Below are 20417 nucleotides of genomic sequence, written 5' to 3' on the forward strand. Positions count from 1 at the left end.
TTATTGTACTAGAAGTCTGCTTACATTTATAATTAATTCTTCAAATAATTAAATGTTCAAGAGTGAACCCGAATGACTTTCCAGATGATGTATTAGGATCTCTTCAGTCTCTGCCTTCTAAGTCCCCAAGAAACTACTTGGGTGGCAGCACCTGTGTTTTTTAGGACATGTCAGGTTCTGCAATGTTTTGAATCTTTAAAGACATATTCCTTTAAAACAACTCTGGCAAATTAACTAATTAGAGACATTTCTTTCCCACATCTTATAATACTAAATATGCTTCCTTGAAATCACTTACAGCTAATATGTATTTACATATTAATTATAATCATATGGTATTAAGAATTTCCTTTTTCTTTTTTTCCACTTACTAACCAAATTATTCATGCAATTTTTTGGTTTTCACTTAACTAAATAATATGAAAAACTTGGCCAGTTTGAAAACACAAATTTCTACTTATACAGGATCTAATAACTTTACAAGAAATGTTGGTAAGTAAAAATGTTTTGCTTCTTTCATATTGGACCTTTGGAATAAATTCTGTTTAAAGGTATTACTTATAGCTGATAATATACATCACCTTTTTGATATAATTATGTTTTGTTTGTAAGCTTAGAAAGTAGACTTCACTTATGGAGACCTCTGTCATATAAACATAACTAAAGCAATTTTAATAGTATTCCTGTGAAACTTTTTTTTAAGATACGAGGAGGAAAGCTCATGATTACTTACACCCGCAAAAGTGATGCTGGCAAATATGTTTGTGTTGGTACCAACATGGTTGGGGAACGTGAGAGTGAGGTAGCTGAGCTGACTGTTTTAGGTAAGTGCCGTTTTATATAATGTGTTCACTGTAATACGCATCTCTTATTGCCTAGTATCTTTCCACAAGGGAGAAAGAAATGACCTTTTCTTGAAGGTAAACCGATATTTTGGGGGGTTAGAAGAGGCGATAAGGAATCAGTAAAGCAGCCTAAAATAAAGTAGCCAAGATGTGGAAGGAAAATGAGGAGGAAAGACCCAACCTACGGAGGAGCTTCTAGAAGTAGGCAGCTATGTGGAATAATTTTCTAAATAATATTTTAAATTATAGATTTGTTCTTACTGAACATCTAAAATCGTTTTTAGTTTGTTCGTATTTATTTTTTCTTGAGATGCCTTTTTCTAATCTTAGAGAGACCATCGTTTGTGAAGAGACCTAGTAACTTGGCAGTAACTGTGGACGACAGTGCAGAATTTAAATGTGAGGCCCGAGGCGACCCCGTGCCGACGGTGCGATGGAGGAAAGATGATGGAGAACTGCCCAAATCCAGGTATTGATCAGAATTTAGTGATGTGACTCACCCACTTGAAATTTCTACGGTTCTCAGCAGACCACGGGTCACACACATGCCGCTAGAACAGTCCACTCTAGACTCCTTGATCCGGGGCTAGACACGTTACTACAGATAATTAGAACCAGGAGGTTGCCATGCTTTCTCTGAGGGCTTCAGATAAGAACGATACGTTCCTGCCTCACCTGCCCGGGGGGCCCTTGTAAAATGTGATATTCCTTAAACAAGTTTCTCTGCTGTTCAACCAAACCAGAGTGAAGGGGCCACATTTGGCTTAAGAAAACAAAACGAAAAAACGTTTGTTTACAGTTGTATACGTTAGCTCCTCTCTCTCCCTTCTCCATGATGTCACCAATTTCATTTATGGGAGTAGGTAGGGAAGAGAAAGGAGGCGCAGCGTTAAAGATATAACTATGAACCAGTTAAAAAGCAGACTTCCTTTCCTTTAGTTACAACATCACCAGGGAATGGTAGAAGAGGTCAGAGTTTCTTGATATCTGTCAAGTCCTTAAATTGGCTGGGAGCAGAGACACACTCGTAGCCTTAGGGAATGAGGCAATGAAATGCGTTATTCTTCAGGCTGTCTTCTGTGTGTGTCCCTTCATTCAGCAAACATGTGTTGAGCCCCTGGTAAGTTTTGGGATTACAGCAGTGGGTTAGACATAGTTTCTGCTCTCAAGGAGCTCAAAAAAAAGACATGTATGGACAGATACAGAATAATGTAGCAAATCTTTTTGTCACATTAAGTTAGACCTGTGGGAACAGGAAATCAGAAGAGAGTTCTCAAAGGAGGGTGACATGTAAGCAATGAAATTGAAAAATATGTATCAATTTGATAAGCAAGAAAAAGAAGAGACCTCATAACATAGACAAAAATCTGAGAAAGAATATCCCATATTTTGAGTGGTGGAAAGTTTAACATGGCTAGCACATAGAGCATGTGGCAAGAAGTTATGGGATATCGGGTTGAAGATACTGCCACCAAATTATCAGGGGCTTTGTATAATTGACTGAGGAATTTTGAATCATATTGTGTGCACTCTGCTGAACCAAGAGGAATTACTATGAAGTGGATTACTTTTTAGAGAAAATAATTTTTTGGCCCTATGGATATTGCATTAATACGGGGAGAGGCTAGTGGCAGAGTCACCATTGTTGCTGTCCAGATAAGAGATGTGAATTGTCTGAACTGGGAGATGAGATGGAGATAGGGGTCCATAGTAAAGAGAAATTTCTGAGACTAAATTGGTGCTTTGGGTGATTTCTTAGATATAGGGGGCTGGTGAAGGAAGATCGGTAGATTGTGTTAGGAGAAAGAGTTTGTTTATGTGATAGGGTCAGAAAAGAAAGTGTTATTTGACATATTAAATTTTAGGACCCTGGAGGATAGGATTTCTAATTATTAGTCAGTTGGAATTATGAATTTTGAGCTTAGATGAAATAAGGGTTGGAAATGTTTGTATGGTTGATCAATATATAAATCATAGTAGATAATATAACTCAGGGATATTATGTAGAGTAAAAGGAGGATTAAAGTGAAACTTCAAGGGAAACCCAACATTTAAGGGGAGAGGAGATGAGGCAAGGCAAGTGGACTCTCGAATAAGACTGGCTGGGTTCAAATATCAACTCTGCCACAAGACTAGCTGAGGACCAAAGTCAGGTTACCTTATGTTCCTATGTCTCAGTTTTCTCATTTGGAAAATGGAGATAAACATAATACTTACTTCATACAACTATTGTAAGAATTTTATAAGATAAAACTATAAAACTCTAAAGTCTGGCATATAATAAGAATTTATTTCACAGTCACTGTCTTTTAATTTTAGTATGAGTACAGTAGCTTGAGGAAATAAATGAATAAGTGCCAAAATTCATTCAAATAAATGAATAAGTGCCACATTTTCTTTTAGAAAGTAGTTTAATATTTTAACCCATATAAATATAAAGCTAAGCTCTTTTCTATCTCGTGCTTACTTAGAGGAATGCCGCATTTTAGTTTAAATTTTCTGAAGAGAATGTTGTGTGTGATTTGGTGCCTAGATGCGTTATATTTGTAATGATGTGTTCTTTCAAGTAGAGAGTCACTTAACTGTGCTTTCTTTTGTTATGTCACCAGATACGAAATCAGAGATGATCATACCTTGAAAATTCGGAAGGTGATGGCTGGTGACATGGGGTCATACACTTGTGTTGCAGAAAATATGGTTGGAAAAGCTGAAGCATCAGCTACTCTGACTGTCCAAGGTAAGGTTTGGGGAATGTTTTGATGTGGTTGTTTTATCATGTGAAGCATAAGGTTGATATTTATTTATTAGAGTAGTCTATATTAAATGCAGACTTTAAAAAGTGCTATAAATATTTTATTTCAAATGTTTAAAGGAAATTATCATCTTGCCTTTGGGAGCTCTAAAAGTGTTTGTTACAGGAGATTGAATTAAGTTTTCAAAATTATGGAGAATTCTGTCTTGGTTATGTAGAGGAGGAGAATGTGCTTTAATCACTGGGTCTTCAAACATAGAGCCCTTCTAATATAGTAATTAAATGACAGCTATTGCTGTGAAAACTTTGTCTTTAAAGGGAAACAAATCCACCATTTTTTCAGATCATGCACTTTCAGGGGTCTGTATAATTCGGAACACAAAAATGAGAAGATTCTGTCCTCCTCTAGAATGTAAGATCTGTCCATAAAGAAGGGACGTTGCATTTGCAGTCTATTTCTGTGCACATAATGCCTGTGATGTGACAGACACTTAATAAATATTTGTTGAATTAATGAATTGTATTTGCACTTTGCTAATTTTGATAAAGATCTATTGTTTGGTGCTATATGAGCCAAAATGGATGCCATAATCTATGGCACAAGTTTTTGAATGTTTGAGTCACATCTTAAATTGATCGGCAGAAATGGTTCTGTCAACTCCTTTGTATCCATAGTCCAGATGTTTTTCATTCTCATAATCCCTCTCTCCCTTCTCCATGATGTCATCCTGATTATTTCTCACAACGTCTCATCTGAGAACTTCCTCTCATTTTTTTCCTTTTTAAGAACAAATTGTTTATTGTGGAATTTAAGAGACAAAGACCTTTAAAAAACATTTTGTTGGTGAAAAAAATTCCCTACTTTGACAAGTATGTATGGTAAACAGGGATTTTGGCTATAAACCACTTAGCTTGTTTCTGAGCCTGACATTAGCAACACTTGCTGCTGTCATCTTTTCTGCACACTGTCTCTTCTGAGGCCTTTATGAAGAAAAAGGTGTCTTTTGAGGGAGTGCTTCTACTGTAGGCTTTCTACAAAAGAGCCTTGTGGGCTTTTTACAGTAGAAAAAAAAGAATAAAGAATATTTCCTTCCTGTCTCTAAAGCCATTATGTTCCACTTTGGGATTTTTAGCTCAACCTCATAAAAACAAAAGAAAAAAAAAAAGATCAAGAACAAACATTGAATTTCTAAGGCCCAGACTACGTCTCTTTAATCTAAGTTAGACTTGAACTCCATGTTAGTCTATAACTGTAAGAAAAGGAAACCCTTTTACATGTAGAGAAAGCATAAATTTAAGAGATGTCAAATTCAAGTTCAAAAGCCCTCCAGTGGGAGTGAAAGTAGCCCAGGATGAATACAAGACATGAAAAGGTGTGTCTATCTCCAGGCAATTGTGACAGGGAGGTTGATTGTCTATCCCATTAGTCAAGGAGACGTGTTTCACTTTATGTTTTAAAGTCCTTTACCTTGGGAGTCTTATGCTTTTATAAATAATAGCCATTCTACCATAGACATTGAAATCAATGTCTAAATGGTAGCCAGTCTACAGTAGACATTGAAATCAAAATAGAATTTCTTCCTGCAATTTTAAACTCAATTCCAAAGCTAACTCAGCCTTAAGATTTCCATATGGAATTCTTGCTCCCTAAGCCAAGATTTCAATGGAAATTGGGTACAAATGATCAATTCCAGAAACTACTTAAGGAATTTAGAAGTTCTTATTTCAAGTGCACAGAGTTTTCTATAAATATAAGAGATTTGTCTACTGTTAAAAAGGTATTATTTTATTCAAATATTAAAATAAAATATGTATATTAACATCACTGTTAAAATATATTTATCACTCTGGAATAATATACACAGTATGTCAAAGAAAGTAACACAATTCCCAACTGCAAAAGATAACTAAGAAAAAAAAACAAAGGAAACTCTTCAAAGGAAACTTGAGAAGTTGTATCCTTTTTCTTCATTTGAGAGTGAATGTAGAAAAATACTAGTTACTACAAAGGAAACTAATCAGAAATGAATTCTCTTGATAGCTGGAAACAATTATAATAAATTCAGTAATGTAGTTGTTTCTGATCTTTGTATTTTATTTGTGGTTCATTTTTAAAAGGCACTATTGGAATCAGTATGAGCTTAAAAATAATCTTCCTTTCCCTCACTCCTCAAACAATGAATATTTAATTTTGAGAATTGACGTTGGGGAACAAAACCCAGTCCTCCAGGTAGAAGTTGTGTGGAAAAAAAAAACTCTCTTAAATAAGAGTGACTGATTTTCACCCCCAGTTAGACGTAATTAGTTCCAACATTTAAAAACTAACTTTGATTTGAGAATTACTTCTCGTTCCCATTTTTCTCTCGAAATCCTAATTCTGCTCTTTTGGAGACTCTATCTGTATATATTTCCTTAAATATTCCTTCCTCAACTCTACGGATTTCCTTGTTTTTTCCCTTGTGTACTCTTCGCAGAGCTTAGCATGGTGCTGGGCATCTAGGTGGCACTTTATCTAATGATGACTTGTTAGAATTAGAAATATGAATCTGGACTCCAGCCTTCTGTTTGAGCAGTAGAAATATAGGGACGTCCTAGGGGAAATTCAAGCAGCTTCTGGTGGCTTTGATCCTGAATGCCACCAGTAGGTGCCTTGCATTAAATTTGAATTTGATCTGTGATGGCTGCCTGGTGATCAGTGTTTGAAGAGGAGCAGAGTAAAACTGAGGACTAGACAGAGTTTCTTAAACTTATCTGAAGTTTGTTAAATATGCGTTATGAGGCATGCCCCTGAGAACCTGATTTAGGAGGTGTGAGTGGGACAAAGAAATTTGTTTTTGTTGCTGTTTTTAAACAAGCAAAGTCAAGAATGCTTGGAATGAGGAGTTACTTGATGAGCTGACAGAAAGAATAAAGGGCTGTAAAAATTTTCTTTAGAGTTTGGGAATTACCAGAGCTGGAAGAAGTGTGTCACAAAGAATTGAGTAGCTAAGAGCATAGATATTGAAGTCAGACAGAATTGAGTTGAATCCTGTTTCTGTCGTTTACCAACTATGTGACACAGAAAAGCTTATTTTTATCTTCCTGAGCCTCAGTTTCCCCATGTATAAAATGGGTATAGTAATCCCAACCTCACAGTATTTTTATAAGGATTAAATAAAATATAATATATATATATATATATATATATATATAATGTTTAACAGTGTCTGTTACAGAATATTTTGTAAATAAGGAATATTATATTCATATTAGTGTTATTATTATTAATAGCTTTATTGCTTAATTTTAATAACTATTAGTTACTTAGTAAGAAAATAGTAATGTTCAGGTAATTCTGGACAGGCACTTCTTCCTCTGCTGTTGTAAATGAGAAAGCTGAAGTACTAATATAGCCATGATAATTTATTATGTAACGAATTATTTAAAACTCTTCTCAAATATAAACATTAGATTTTCATTAGAGAAAAACTTTATTGGTTTTTCTAGTAAATGTGTTGGATCTTGTTAGTGCCATTCAAAGCTAGTGCTAGACTTATGTTGAAGTTTTGCAAGATAACTAGATAAATTAATGAAAACTATGACCATTTGTGAATAGAAATGATTCAAAAAGATTGCATTCTATGTGCAATAGAGTGTTACTGTTTTGGAAAAACATTCAGCAGAGGATATTTGACCTCAATTCTGATTCTATTGCCTCTGAGAAAGACTGTTTTGCAATTATGTGGCTTCTCAGCACCTTAGGTTATCTTTCTATAAAATAGTGATGTTTCCTGGCAATTCGCTCTGAGTAAGATTATCCCTGAGCAAATATCCTCAGAAACTGCTTACTTTTCTTCATAACTACTCAGAAGCGTCAATTAATCTCTTCAAGCCATGAGTGAAATGTGAGGTCACATCCTGTTACCAGCAAGTCACAGCACCCCGAAAACCTATTCCATATACATATTTCAGGCAACATTAGTTGGATTACTTCTTGCTGAGCAGCAGAATGCCAAAGCCATTGAACTAAATCAAAATATTGATTATTTATTATATAGAAGATTTTACTTTCCTTGAAAAAGAGGCAAATATGTAATAAAATTTGGTGATGTTAGGAAGTTTCCTATTGAAAATATGTGCAGCCTTGACTCTAAGTATTTAGGCAATAAAAAGAACATCCAGATTCCTTTAATTTGCGTGTCAATTTTGGTGTATTATTGAAACTAAATGCCAGAAAGGACCCAAAGATTCTGCAGTAATTTGACCTATTAAAAAATGTCTACTACAAGATCAATAAGAAATAGCAGAGCAATGCTGTTTGGTATGATTACAGAAGAAAAGTGTTTCTACTTAACTCTCAGTTAACCAGAAAATTCAGTTAACCTGAACTTGATTGATATTGTGTCATTCTCTGAAACAGTTAAAGGTTTGTTACCTATAAATTTAAACCATCAATGTTATTATATTTATACTTAATATTTGTCTGCCCCCTTTCCCCCCATGCATATAGCATCTATACACCTCCTTAAAAATTCTCTGCGAACCTAAAATACTCATAAAAAATCAGGCCTCTTTTTAAAGACATGTCATCTCAAGTTTGATTTATTACATTCTTATATTTTCACTTTAATGTCTCAATTTGACAAGTGTTAAGATTGCTGGCTGGGTCTTGGAAGGACTGAATTATCTTTCTGAACTAGTGTTTCATATTGCATAATGGCCCCATCTTTTAAGGAAAAAGATATATACTGTGGTATTTATAACCATTTTATAGGTTGTGACATACCTATAAAATATAAAATCTAACTACAACAAAATAGATGCAGAGAAGCAGCCTGCCAGGCTTTCAAACAGTGTGCTATTGAAACTGCTAAAAATTTATGTCTCCGCTTGGTGTTCTGAGAATGGTCGCAGGTTTGTTTTATATTATTTTATTATCGTAATCTAAACCTATTAGGCCTGGTGGTTTATTTAGATGCTTGCCAGGCAGGCCTTGAGGTCCTTCTTAGAATCACATGATAGCTCACTTAGGTTGTTTTACTTGGTTTTATTTTTGAACTAATTCATGATTAATTTAAAAATGAGTCGTTCTTTTTCTTCTTAGACTGAAGGTAGCCTTTAAGATAAGCTGGATGCAGCTTCAAAACACTTAAAAGAAAAATAAAGAAATAAAAATAATTTTATTTACTATACTATTAATAACAAACCCTTTAAAATGAGTAATTATTTATTTATGATGACAGTCATGTTGATAGCTTTTTCAATAATTCCATTTTTGAGAAGTGCTACCCGAAAGAAAGATAGAAGATAAGGCGCAGAGAGTTTAAACTCTGAGTTTCTCCTATTTCCAAGTTTGTCCTCCACCTCTAAGATTTCTTATGATTCTTTGCTTCAGAGATATTCATTGCTTAAACAAGGCAAGCAAGATGGCATTATTCATCTTTCCACTCCCTTTGCAACTTTACAGATAAAGCAGCTATTATTACTGTCACAATTTCATTTCCAAAGTAAATTTGTGACTCTCCATCGCCAGAGTGATCATGTTCCCATCGCTGCATCTGTCACAGGAAACCAAATTGAAAACGGGCTTCCATATACCAGCTATTTCCCAAGCAATCACATTTTATCTTTGCTGAGTTGAACCATTAAGAAAATCTAATCCCATTTTTGTTTGTCTCTCTTGCAAAGGGAACTAAAAGACATTCAGTCCTCCTGTTTCTCTTACTCCTGAGTGCTGGGCCAGTGAGACTCAGGAAGCCGGACATTTAGATCTCAGTTCACACCTCACTGCACTCCTCTGCAGGCCTCTCCCAGGGACCAGTTATTCTTTGAAGCTCAAGAAACAGTCGCTGTTCTGCCCTTTCAGCAACAGCTCTGTTAAAAGGAAAGGCAGATGCCAAACATCGCTAAACCTTGTGATGCGCTGTTACCCGATGAATGGAATTTCTGTGAAATCCCAGCTCTTTTCTCATCAGTACTTGTCCATTTTTCTTCCCTTGATGTGAAACTACTCTAGTCTCTCAATTTCATCACCTGTTTTATTTTTTAATTGTAAAATATAGTATCATGAATGATGTTGCCATCTTTTAAGTTTATTGTCGGCATACAGTAGGAATGTTCAAATGAATCATCAGAAGGATGTGCATTCTCTTCTATTCTGAAGAACTGTTATTTGGTCTGGTGCTTCCCATAAGTGTTTATGCCTACCGTGCAGTGAAGGGACAGAGTGCTTCCTCAATGGGATTGATTAGCCACTGACAGCTCCTGGAAGGCTGAACCTTAAAGTCTGAGATTGACGTGAGACCAGAGAGACACAAAGACAGGAAAAAAAGACTGGTTGGTGTCTTTTGGCTGACTTAATTGCTAGTAATGGGAGGTTTACCAGAACAACCTGAAGAAACACACTAGTAGACAGCTTGGGTGGTGGTGGGTCAGGATTTTATTCTCCCATTTCTTGAATGTCAATCGCCTCAAAATCCTACTTATTTTGCCTTTTAATATATTGCTCAGCTCTCACCACCTCTCTTACCTTATCACTGCTTGAATTCAGGCCTTTATCATCTCTCTAACAGTGAAGCTGTTGGCCTCTTACCAGTTTCCTTGGCTCCATCTTGTCCATTGGATCCATTCTCCACATAACAAGTTTTTCTACCTAAAACATAAATCGAGTTATATTAGCTCTATCCATAAAACATTGCCATGGTTCCCATCTCTCTAGGAAAAGAACCAAAATACTTCATAGTACTCTTCCTGGCTACCTAGACCTCTCTTGCTACTCCCTCCAGTGTAGTATCAATGTATGGTTTATATCTATTTTCATACTATACCATGTAGCTTACCTCTGGGATTTTCTTCATGTTGGTTCCTTGGTCTAAAATGCCCTGCCCCCAGCCTGCGCCATCTTCTACTTGCTAATTACTCCTATCTTGGACTCAGCTCAGGTGAGAACCCTCCAGGAAGCTTTGCAGACAGTTCGTACCCCAGTGTGGGTTAGGGACCCCCCCATTCTTGTACCCATTAGATGCTTTTGCCACCCTTATTGCATTTCAACGTCTGCCCCACTTGACTGTGAGTTTCTTAGAGGCTCACTTTGTTTACATTACCTTCTTAGTCTGTTGATTACTGTGGTCTTAGGGACCAGCCTTGGTGCTCATGTAAAATTTTCTCTGTGCATGAACCAAGGACTGCCCTGATCCATGCCAGCTGTGGGATCCTGGGCAAGTCACTTAACTTCTCTGACTTTCAGTGTACTCATCTAGTGAAAAAATGAAGGCACATGTAATATAAACATCAATGACCTGATAGGAAATAAAATAACTAACAGAATAATTAGATTCTCGTAAAACTAGTTAGTAGATTATGAGCTGCTTATGCAAAAGCAATTACTATGATTAGTTTTCCCTTTAGCTTCTTCCAAAACAAGGAAAAATCCATTAGATGCCCATTATATTTTTGGTTTTGTCCATGGAGATTTGAAATTTTTTGTAGCTGATTAATGTACACTTTAGTAATTGTTTTGCTTTTCTACAAATACAATTTTCTGTGACTCGATATTGGGGTCTATCTGTGAAAGTTATTCTGTTGATTTTTCTTTGGAAAGTGTTTTAGGGAGAGTTTTTCTTTCTTTCTTTCTTCTGCTGCCATTAGGCAACATTCTGTAGCGTAGAATTGACAGCACAGTCTTTTGTCGCAGACAAACATGGATTTGAACGCTGAATGTGCAAGTTATTAAATCTCTGATGCTCAGTTTTCTCATCAGTAAAATGAGGGTGAAAATGTTTTCCTTATAGGATTGTGGTGGAGATTAAATGAGCTGATAAGTAGGAAATTCCTAGCACATTGTGTGAAGCATTTAAAAGCTCAGTAAAAAATAGAAGCAATGAAGGTGATATGAAGAAGAAGGGTGTGGTGGAACTCCCTTTGGTGACATGTCTTTATATGTGTCAGAATTAGGACTCCATGTTGCTTCAGTGGTCCTAGCTGCCTATCACTAGCTGCGTAAAAGGATTAAGTTCTGAGTCACGTGTGCTTCTTCCAAAATATTTTACACAGACACACAATAAATACGTTTCAACAAACGATAACTATCAAGGTTTCTGTAATTGTGGTTAAAAAATATCAATCTTTATTCTAGTTGCTCCAGGCAACAGTGGATAAGTGAAATATGATGCAAAAACATTCTGTATTTAATTAAAACTATTTTTTTTGTATATTTGTGTATTAATTTTGTGTATTTGCTATGCATTTGAGACCAAAATTTTTTTTAATTAAACAGATCCTTAATTAATATGATTCCTTTTGATCTTTAAATGTGATTATTATGCCACCTGGTGTGTTCAATGCTGCTAAATTTCCTGATAGAACGAATAATGCCGAATTCCTTCACTGCTTCTTCCATAAATATAACCCATATACTGCAACAATTGAATTAACTGGAGATAAAAATAATGTGGATAGATGGTCCCCAGCAATAACTTCCATATAATTTAAAATTTTAGTAGTTTTGAAAATGGATCAGAAAGCATAATCCATTAAAAGAAACGTGCTTCCATACGTTTGACCATTTTCTAAAATGTGAAACAATAACTTTGAAGATAACGAAAGCACATGTTAATCTCACACAATGTAACTTGCTGTGTATGTGTATGGCTTCTTTCTTTTATGGGCCGCTAGATGATTATTTCAGAACATAACATTAAAATTGTGGTAAAAGTAAAACAATATATCTTACTGTAGATTTATTGCTAGGAGTACTTTAATACACTTGCATTCAGAAACAAACTGTGGGGCAAGGAAGGCCTATTTTGTAAATTTGTGGTTCACTATGTTTAGCTTTCTATCAGTATATGAGATCTGATAGAGTATAAGAGTCATATGACTTTTTAGAGCTCGTATGATATCTAGCCATAAAAGAAGTAATGAGAGAAAAAACTGTGCCCTTCAGTTCTGAATTTCCTTTCTTTGATGTAGACTTCATTTAAATCATTTGTTGGAACAGTGTGCTTAAATTGCTGATTTCAGAAAATCTGGCAGTATAATAGTGCATTGTTTCTGACCATTAACGTGGTTATTTGAGTCAAAGCCAAAACTAATAGTGTCAAGGGGCCTTTTTGCAAGTTCAAGTTAGGTTTACTATACTCCAAGATCCTGGTTGAGAACTGTGAGTTCATCAACATTTTGATGAAACACATATTAGAAGACCCCCAAAGTTTTACTTGATGACTTTAAGAACCTTGATATGTGTGTGATTTGTGTGTCAGACTCTGACCTCTGACAAGATGTAGCAGACTGGTTCTTTGGGGAATGATTCTTCATGACATACAGCAATAATCTACAGAGACCCAGTAAAGTCAGTACTACGGTAGTATAAACAGTGCTTCAGGGGTTGGGGGATATTATATGTAGATACAACATACACACACACACACACACACACACACACTGTTATATTTATTTACTACCTCCTGTATGTATGTCTTGCTACTTTTAATGCTGAACTCATGAAATCTTATTCGAAATGCCTCCCATCTAGGATTTGTTGTGGTTTTTTTGTGGTTTGTTGTTCTTGTTTGTTTTGTAGTTAATGATTTAAAAAATTCATTTGAAAATCTGAGGGGCTGATGAGAAAAAGAGATTTGTGATTGTAAAGAGAAAACTCCAAAAAGACAATGTGTGATTGGAGACTTTTAAAGCCTCGGTGTTGCCAGCTGAGCCCTTTGTGAGCAGGCTGAAAGTAAAATGCCATCAGCCAAGAGGCTTAATGAAGTCCCACTACAGAATTTAACAAGAGAATGATTTGTGAGAATGGCTCCCTCTCCTAACTGTTCTGATCCGGGGCTGTAAATGGGTTGCCAAGCCCCTGCTCCTGCTGGTTTTTTATGCTATTTGATTTGATTGAGACCCAGCAGCATTTTGGCCTATGCTTCTTTGCCTTTTTTTTTTTTCCTTAGGAAGGATAAAGTAAAGAATTTCTTGTGTTGTTGCAGCTTTCAGAAATAGCCATTTTAACTCTAATGACTGTTGAAGATGTGACATTCTCTTAGATTTCTTTCATTTGCTCATGAAGGTTTTGGATTGCTTTCAGTTATTTCAAACTGATAAATCTTAAAATTAATCAAAAGGAAAAGCATGGACCACGTGGCCTTCCTACAGAGAATTGGAAATACTCTCTTAATGTGAGTGCCTCGCAAGTATTTGAAGAAACAAGGAGAGCAGTCAGGTACAAGAATAATTGACACATAAGATGATTCCGTGACAAACAGTGACGCAACACCGTACTAGTAAATAGCACATCTTGGGCCTTCCATCGAGTTCTTTACTGGGCTTTATTAATTTACATAACAGTGAGTAAGGTTTTCTAGTCACCCAGTTGTATAGACGTATAACTTAGCAACTGTCGTTAGCAACCTACCTTATGAAATAATGCCATCAATGTGGAAATACGTAATTAAGTTGTGTGAATCTATACTATCTGAATTACTCAGCCTGAGAGTGAAATTTCGAGAAATAAATTAGTTTTCTGCTCTAGTCATTGACAGTCAGCTCAATTTAAAACATTAGATTTATTGCTAACAATCTCACATAACTTTAAGACTCAGAATTATTTTGTGATATTGGGTATCATTTACTGTAAAAGAATTAATTCGAAGTTAATCCACATTGATATATTCAATTCCATCCAGAATTGCTAGGACATAAAGTGATTAAGATAGTTCATTGTTTAAAAGAGAATAATCATAAAGAGAATAATCATAGATTATTTCACATTAAGCATACCGTTTTCTGATGATGAACTCCAGGTAAATTAAACATGCAAGATAATTGAAATTTGACTTATGTGTCCAAAGGTAGTGATTTTTTATTATTTGTTTGCTATCATTTTAATTTTTTTATTTTTTGGCTGAGGAAGATTCTCTCTGAGCTAGCATCCATACCAGTCTTCCTCCATTTTTTGGTATGTGGGCCACAAGCACAGCATGGCCACTAACAGAACAGTGTAGGTCTGTTCCCAGGAACTGAACCCTGGCCAGCAAAGTAGAGCACAGGGAATTTAACCACTAGGCCACTGGGGCTGGCTCATTTTATATATTTTCATAGATATACACAGCATTAATAGTTACGTTAAACAGTATTAATTCTTATAGATTCACAAATCACTTCAGGGTATTCCAAACATCAGAGTCGTTGTAAGAATAGTTATACTTTACAATTATGCACAGCTGATATCCTTTGAGTCTTATTTCAGTAATTTAAAAATATAATAGGTTCTTTTTATTTTAGTTTTTTAAAAAAAGATTCTGTATAAATTGGAAGTTACTACTTTATAATATCATACCTAAAGTTTGCAAAACTGATTAAAATACCATGAGCACTTTAATTTGCTTTTAAACTGTTATTCTCAGGACTTGATAAATAATGTGCCAGTATAAACACACCTGTAGAAAATACTAAAATAAATACAAGACAAAATATAGCTGAGTAATAGCTTTATAACAGATTTATGAGGGTAAGAAAATCCGTAAATGGCTGTTAAGGCCAACTGTAGCTTTAGGACATTTATTTTGTGTGGTCGATGTTATTAGGAGAGAATTTAGAGCATTGCACAATTAAACCTGATAGATATGGCCATTTTACAAAGGTGCTTTTAAAAAGTTAACTTTGTGGATGGTGGAATAGTTATTTTGAACAGTGTTCTTTTTAGGTCATTAGGAAAGAGATGAGGTGTGCTCTGGTGTTTTTCTTAGACTTTTTATTCCCCCCAAATGTACCAAAGTACTGAATATAATTGATGATAAGTAATTTTGGCCTGATTTAGGTTTCTTGGGAATAAATGTTAAATTATATCGTTTCTGTACGTAATGGTTGAGATTTTGAATGTTAGAGATGGATGGGGCTTACAAATCATTTACTTTGGCTCTGTTTTACAGATGAGAAAACTGAGGAAATACACAGAAATGTCAGTATATTATATAGCAAACTGTGAACCTATGCATTTGATACTTGACTACATGCATTTGACACTTCTGGTGGTGTCCTAAAAGATTGCATCACATCACTTTTCACAGATGGAATTGGCTGTTGCAGCATTGTTCTTTCTGTGAGAAAATAAAACATAGCATGAGTCATTTCCTCCCCCAAATCTTTTTATCTGTGTGAGACCTGCCCATATATGAGCAGAATAATTATGTATCCATATTAACTCAATATATTAATGCATGAATTGTTCATTTAAATAATTTCTTATTGAAAGTTGTTTTGTTTAGGTAACAGAAGCAAAACATTTCAGAATCAAAATTGCATTAAAGTAAGGTTTAATTCTTTTTTTAAAAACAAATAAACAAACCAACCAAAACAAGTCAGGCAATATAGTAAAAAGCACAGGATTTTAAGAGCTGGGCCGACAGAATTGCAATCCTCCATTTCTTAGCTGATGTGTGACTTTAAGAAGTTGCTTTATCTTCACTTTCCTCTCTTTGTAAAATAGGCATATTGAACTCTTCCCTGCAGAGTGCTGCGGGCTTCCAGTGTATGATCCGACACACATTTAGCTAACATTGATGGCTTTTTATTAAACTAAGATGTAAAAAGGGTATGTGATTTATGCAGATCACAGACCTGATTAATTTTGGAGAGGATCAAGATGCAAAGTTGTTTAACTGTCAGTTGAGTAATGTTTTCTTATATCATCATGCGCCTTAACTCTAGACCCTCCATGAAATATGCTATTTGAGGATAGGAATTCCAAATTTTCAAATAAACAAATTCTTGAGCACTTTCTATGTACAAAACAGTAGGCTGGACACTGTGAAGGATGCACAGATACGTAAGACAAGGATCCTGCCTTCACAGAGCTTATTATAGCCTGGTGAAGAAAGGCGATAGACACAAATATCTACAGGATCAGCAGAATGTAAAGCGTGGAATCGTAAAGATATGGATATGCCAAGTAGGGAAAAAGTGCTTTCAATTGGGTGATAGGAACATTGTTGTCATTTGTTCACAATTCAAGAGATATTTACAGTGTGAGTAATGTCCTCAACTTGATGAGTTCTAGAGAAATCATAGCCAACAAAATAGTTAAATGCTTGCCATCATGGAGCTTATAAGCTAGTGTGAGAGACAGACATTTATATAATAATCACACAAATGTATAATTTCAAGCTATAAGTTCTCTGGAAGGAAAGAATATATAGCACTCTGATAAGATTTAACCTCAAATTTGGAGGTAGCTCCTTGAAGATGTATTTTTTTGAGGTAAGAGCTAGACTGTGAGTAGGATTAAATAGGAGAAGGGGGAGGATCCCAGAATACAGCATCCCAGGGGATAGCATAAACAGAACCAGAGGTGAGATGGGGTATGGTGTACTCAAGGACCAAAAGAAGAACTATAGGCCCAAGTTAGGGAGACGGAGGACGAGAGGTGATACAGGAAGACACTGAAGATTTACGTAGCAAGGCCATGTTAAGGATTTGCTCCCTATTTTAAGAGTAATGGGACCATATTGAAGGATTTTAAGCAAAAAGATACTATAATCAGATTAGTTTAGTTTTTAATCCCTCTGGCTACCTGGTGAGATTGGATTGGAAACAAGGGAGACAGTTCAGGTGAGCACTAGTGGATAACCTGAGCCAGAGGAATGGCAAGAGAGAGAAGGAAGTTGATGGAAGGGAGAAATAGTTACAAAATAAAAACTGTGGAATTTGATAATGGATTGTATATTTCAAAGAGGAAGGAGAGGAAAGATCTAGGTTTCTGGCTTTTTTTTTTTTTTTTTTGAGAAAGATTAGCCCTGAGGTAACTACTGCAAGTCCTCCTCTTTTTGCTGACGAAGCCTGGCCCTGAGCTAACATCTGTGCCCATCTCCCTCTACTTTATATGTGGGATGCCTACCACAGCATGGTGTGCCCAGTGGTGCCATGTCCGCACCCGGGATCCAAACCGGGGAACCCCAGGCTGCTGAGAAGTGGAACATGCGAACTTAACCCCTGCACCACTGGGCCAGCCCCGGTTTCTGGCTTTCCAAGTTGATTTAGGGAATATAACCATCAAAATTATGATCCTGAGATCCTATGTCAGGTGGCATATCCATTGTCATAGACTGCTGGGTAGCTGCATTTCAATCTTGGACTCTTTAGTAAGCAAATAAGTAAGTCACACCATTTGATAACTTTCAGGAAAGTAGGGACATTTTTAGAAGAGGAAGGAAAAGAGAAAGAGTATTAATTTTTTCTGAGTACCTATAATATGTCAGGCATTGTGCAAGTTACTTTGTGGGAAAATAATTATTCATTATTATTCTGATAAATTATAAATTGAATAGATATTCTACAGCAAGGTTTCTCAGTTCTGGCACTATTGACATTTTGGGCTGGATAATTCTTTGTTGTGGGGAGCTGTCTTGTGCGTTGTAGGATGTTTATCAGCATCCCTGACCTCTGTCGACTGGATGCCAGCAGCACCCCGCCTTCAGTTATGACAACCAGAACTGTCTCCAGAACCACTGATCTACAGAATAATGTGAGATATTTGAGTGGAGGTGAAAAGTTCATCGTATTTTATCTATCCATTAAAGATATTCTAAAAATGCCTCTCTTAATCACTCTATTTTTGTGTCTGAAAAGTTGAAAGACAATGACAGGCTTTTATGTTAAACTCAATCTTTCCCCCCAGAAGAAATCATTCTTAGTATTAAAATATCCTAAGGGTTTTTAATTGTTAGAGATATTATCATTCATAAGTATCTATGCATATAGTTTCTGTGGCGCGACAGTAACTGGGTTTTGTCAGTGCAAATGTAGATAGCTTCACTACTTGAAAATTTGAGTGTTCCTCTGTTTTAATAAAAATGTGTTTCTTCCTCTAAAAATCTTGTAACTCACTACTTTACCCCATTCATATTCTCTAGAATGTGGTATTTACAATTCTAGTCTGTCATATTTGTTAATTGAGCTCAGTTGTTCAAAAAGCGCTATATATAAGAATGAAAAAAGATCATATCAATTTAAGAATTTGCTATAATTTAGCTATTAATAATGAAACTTAATATCTATGGATTAGCAGAAGGATTTCATAGTCAAGTGATTTTGTTTGCAGCCTATTCGAGAAAGCTGTTGTCTGCTTGGTCTTACCATACATAAATTTGCCTAATCATGAAATCTTCTATAGAGTCATTCTAGGAGTTTGGAAATATTTAAATTGTTTTGGACCCAAATACTGTGGCGGTCTTCTGTCATTACATTTTAAAAGCATTGTATGGCCCATTGCTAACAGTGAAGACTCTAAATACTTTATTTAACTTGTAAGGATAAACTTGAATATGTTTGCCAATATGCTTCAGAAATTGAGACCTCAATATGAAAATACCAAAATCTTAATCATAAGGTGTGCTAGTTATGCAAATATTTCCTTTCTTGGAATTTTCTTGTGTCTCCTAGGTTTGTCATATGAGCTATGTGTATAAAGTACTTCATCAACTCAGGGTAATATAACTGAAAAGAATATTTTTGAGGACACTTTCTACTAGAATATGCATTTGTATATACATAATCTGAGGGAAAAATATTGGGGGCAGAGGGATATATCAGCTGTCCTGTTTTGCCTCTGAATTTCCACGCTCTTAAAATCATAGCGTAGAAAGCACTTTGAGTCAGCTACTCTATTCCTTTAGCAGACAGGGTTATAGCTAAACTGTTGTGGCCAAATGGAAATAAATCCCATTTTTAAAGACCTCTAGAGACATCACAGTTGGCAACCAATTCATGGTTCAGTGCCCTTTACTGTTAACTGCTTCTTTTCTATACTTTCCCTAAGCCATTCATGCTACTATTTAGGCCCATTATCTTCTCCTTTTCTGGCCTAAGTAGTTATCAAGATTGGCTTGTCCCTGTATTTATTAGACCTAATCTGAGGACTTCTTAAGTATCTGTCCAGCTAACATTTTCTCAGACCAAAAAAAGTCTTTTTACCAGCTTCTGTATAATTTTTTTCATTTATCATCTTTCTGACTCATATCTCTTGAATATGACAAGCAGATAGAAGAAATCTTTTCTTTCTTTCTCCCCCTACCTCCCTCCCTTCCTTCCTTCTTCTCTTCGTTCCTTTCTTCCATTTCATTTTGCTTCTTTTATCTCTTAGCTTCTTGTCTTATTTATAAATAAAGATTATTATCTGAACAATGTACATTCTTAAAATACAGATTTCAAAGTAATTAAATAATCTGGAGCATTTTGATTTCACATTCAAAAGAGGAAGAAGGTCTCTTATTTTACGTGTGTGTGTGTGTGTGTGTGTGTGTGTGTGTATGTGTGTGAGGGGGTGGGAGAGAGAAAGGCTAAATTCTCTCAAACTTTTTAAACAGTTGTTTTTTAAAGAACTATCAGTCAAGCATGTAATATTTGTATATCTCTAAGTATCTTAAAGAGATACTTTCTCTTTTAGATTCAAAAGGGAATCAGAAAGTTTTATAATTATAAAATTTATATGTATAATATAAATATATATGTATATAATTAGATTTGGATAACTCCCCTCCCCCTCCCAAGAAAATTCAACCTAGGTGAAAACAGTATGCTTTCCATACAAACTCAGCCTGTGACAAGTTCCCTAATCACTCACCCTTTTGGAACTCCCTCTAATTAAAAAACTTTAGAGCTGTTACTGGAGGTGGATTGTAATCTCCATAATATTGCTATGTTAAAAAAATAAAATAGCAAGTTTTAATCTCTTAAAAATATATACTTATTTTTAAAAATTACTTTGCCTTCCTTTTTTACATATTTACCTTAAAATGTGTTATTGTAAAAATATTATTTGTTCTCGTGTTTCAAGAGTAGTATTTTAT

At 35.4% G+C, this 20417-nt stretch overlaps 1 protein-coding gene across 16 annotated transcripts in view; it reads left to right on the forward strand.

Moving 5' to 3' along the window:
• Nucleotides 1–20417, forward strand: part of ROBO1 (roundabout guidance receptor 1) — a 1062925-nt gene that overhangs the window by 952515 nt on the left and 89993 nt on the right. For all 16 annotated transcript variants that reach the window (XM_070597856.1, XM_070597864.1, XM_070597866.1 and 13 more), the window contains 3 exons: nucleotides 704–824; nucleotides 1176–1314; nucleotides 3455–3582. In XM_070597856.1, coding sequence (XP_070453957.1) covers nucleotides 704–824; nucleotides 1176–1314; nucleotides 3455–3582 — 388 coding nt within the window. The remainder of the gene's footprint in view (nucleotides 1–703; nucleotides 825–1175; nucleotides 1315–3454; nucleotides 3583–20417) is intronic.

The sequence above is a fragment of the Equus przewalskii genome, chromosome 27 (assembly GCF_037783145.1).
Source record: "Equus przewalskii isolate Varuska chromosome 27, EquPr2, whole genome shotgun sequence".
Classification (NCBI taxonomy): Eukaryota; Metazoa; Chordata; class Mammalia; order Perissodactyla; family Equidae; genus Equus; species Equus przewalskii.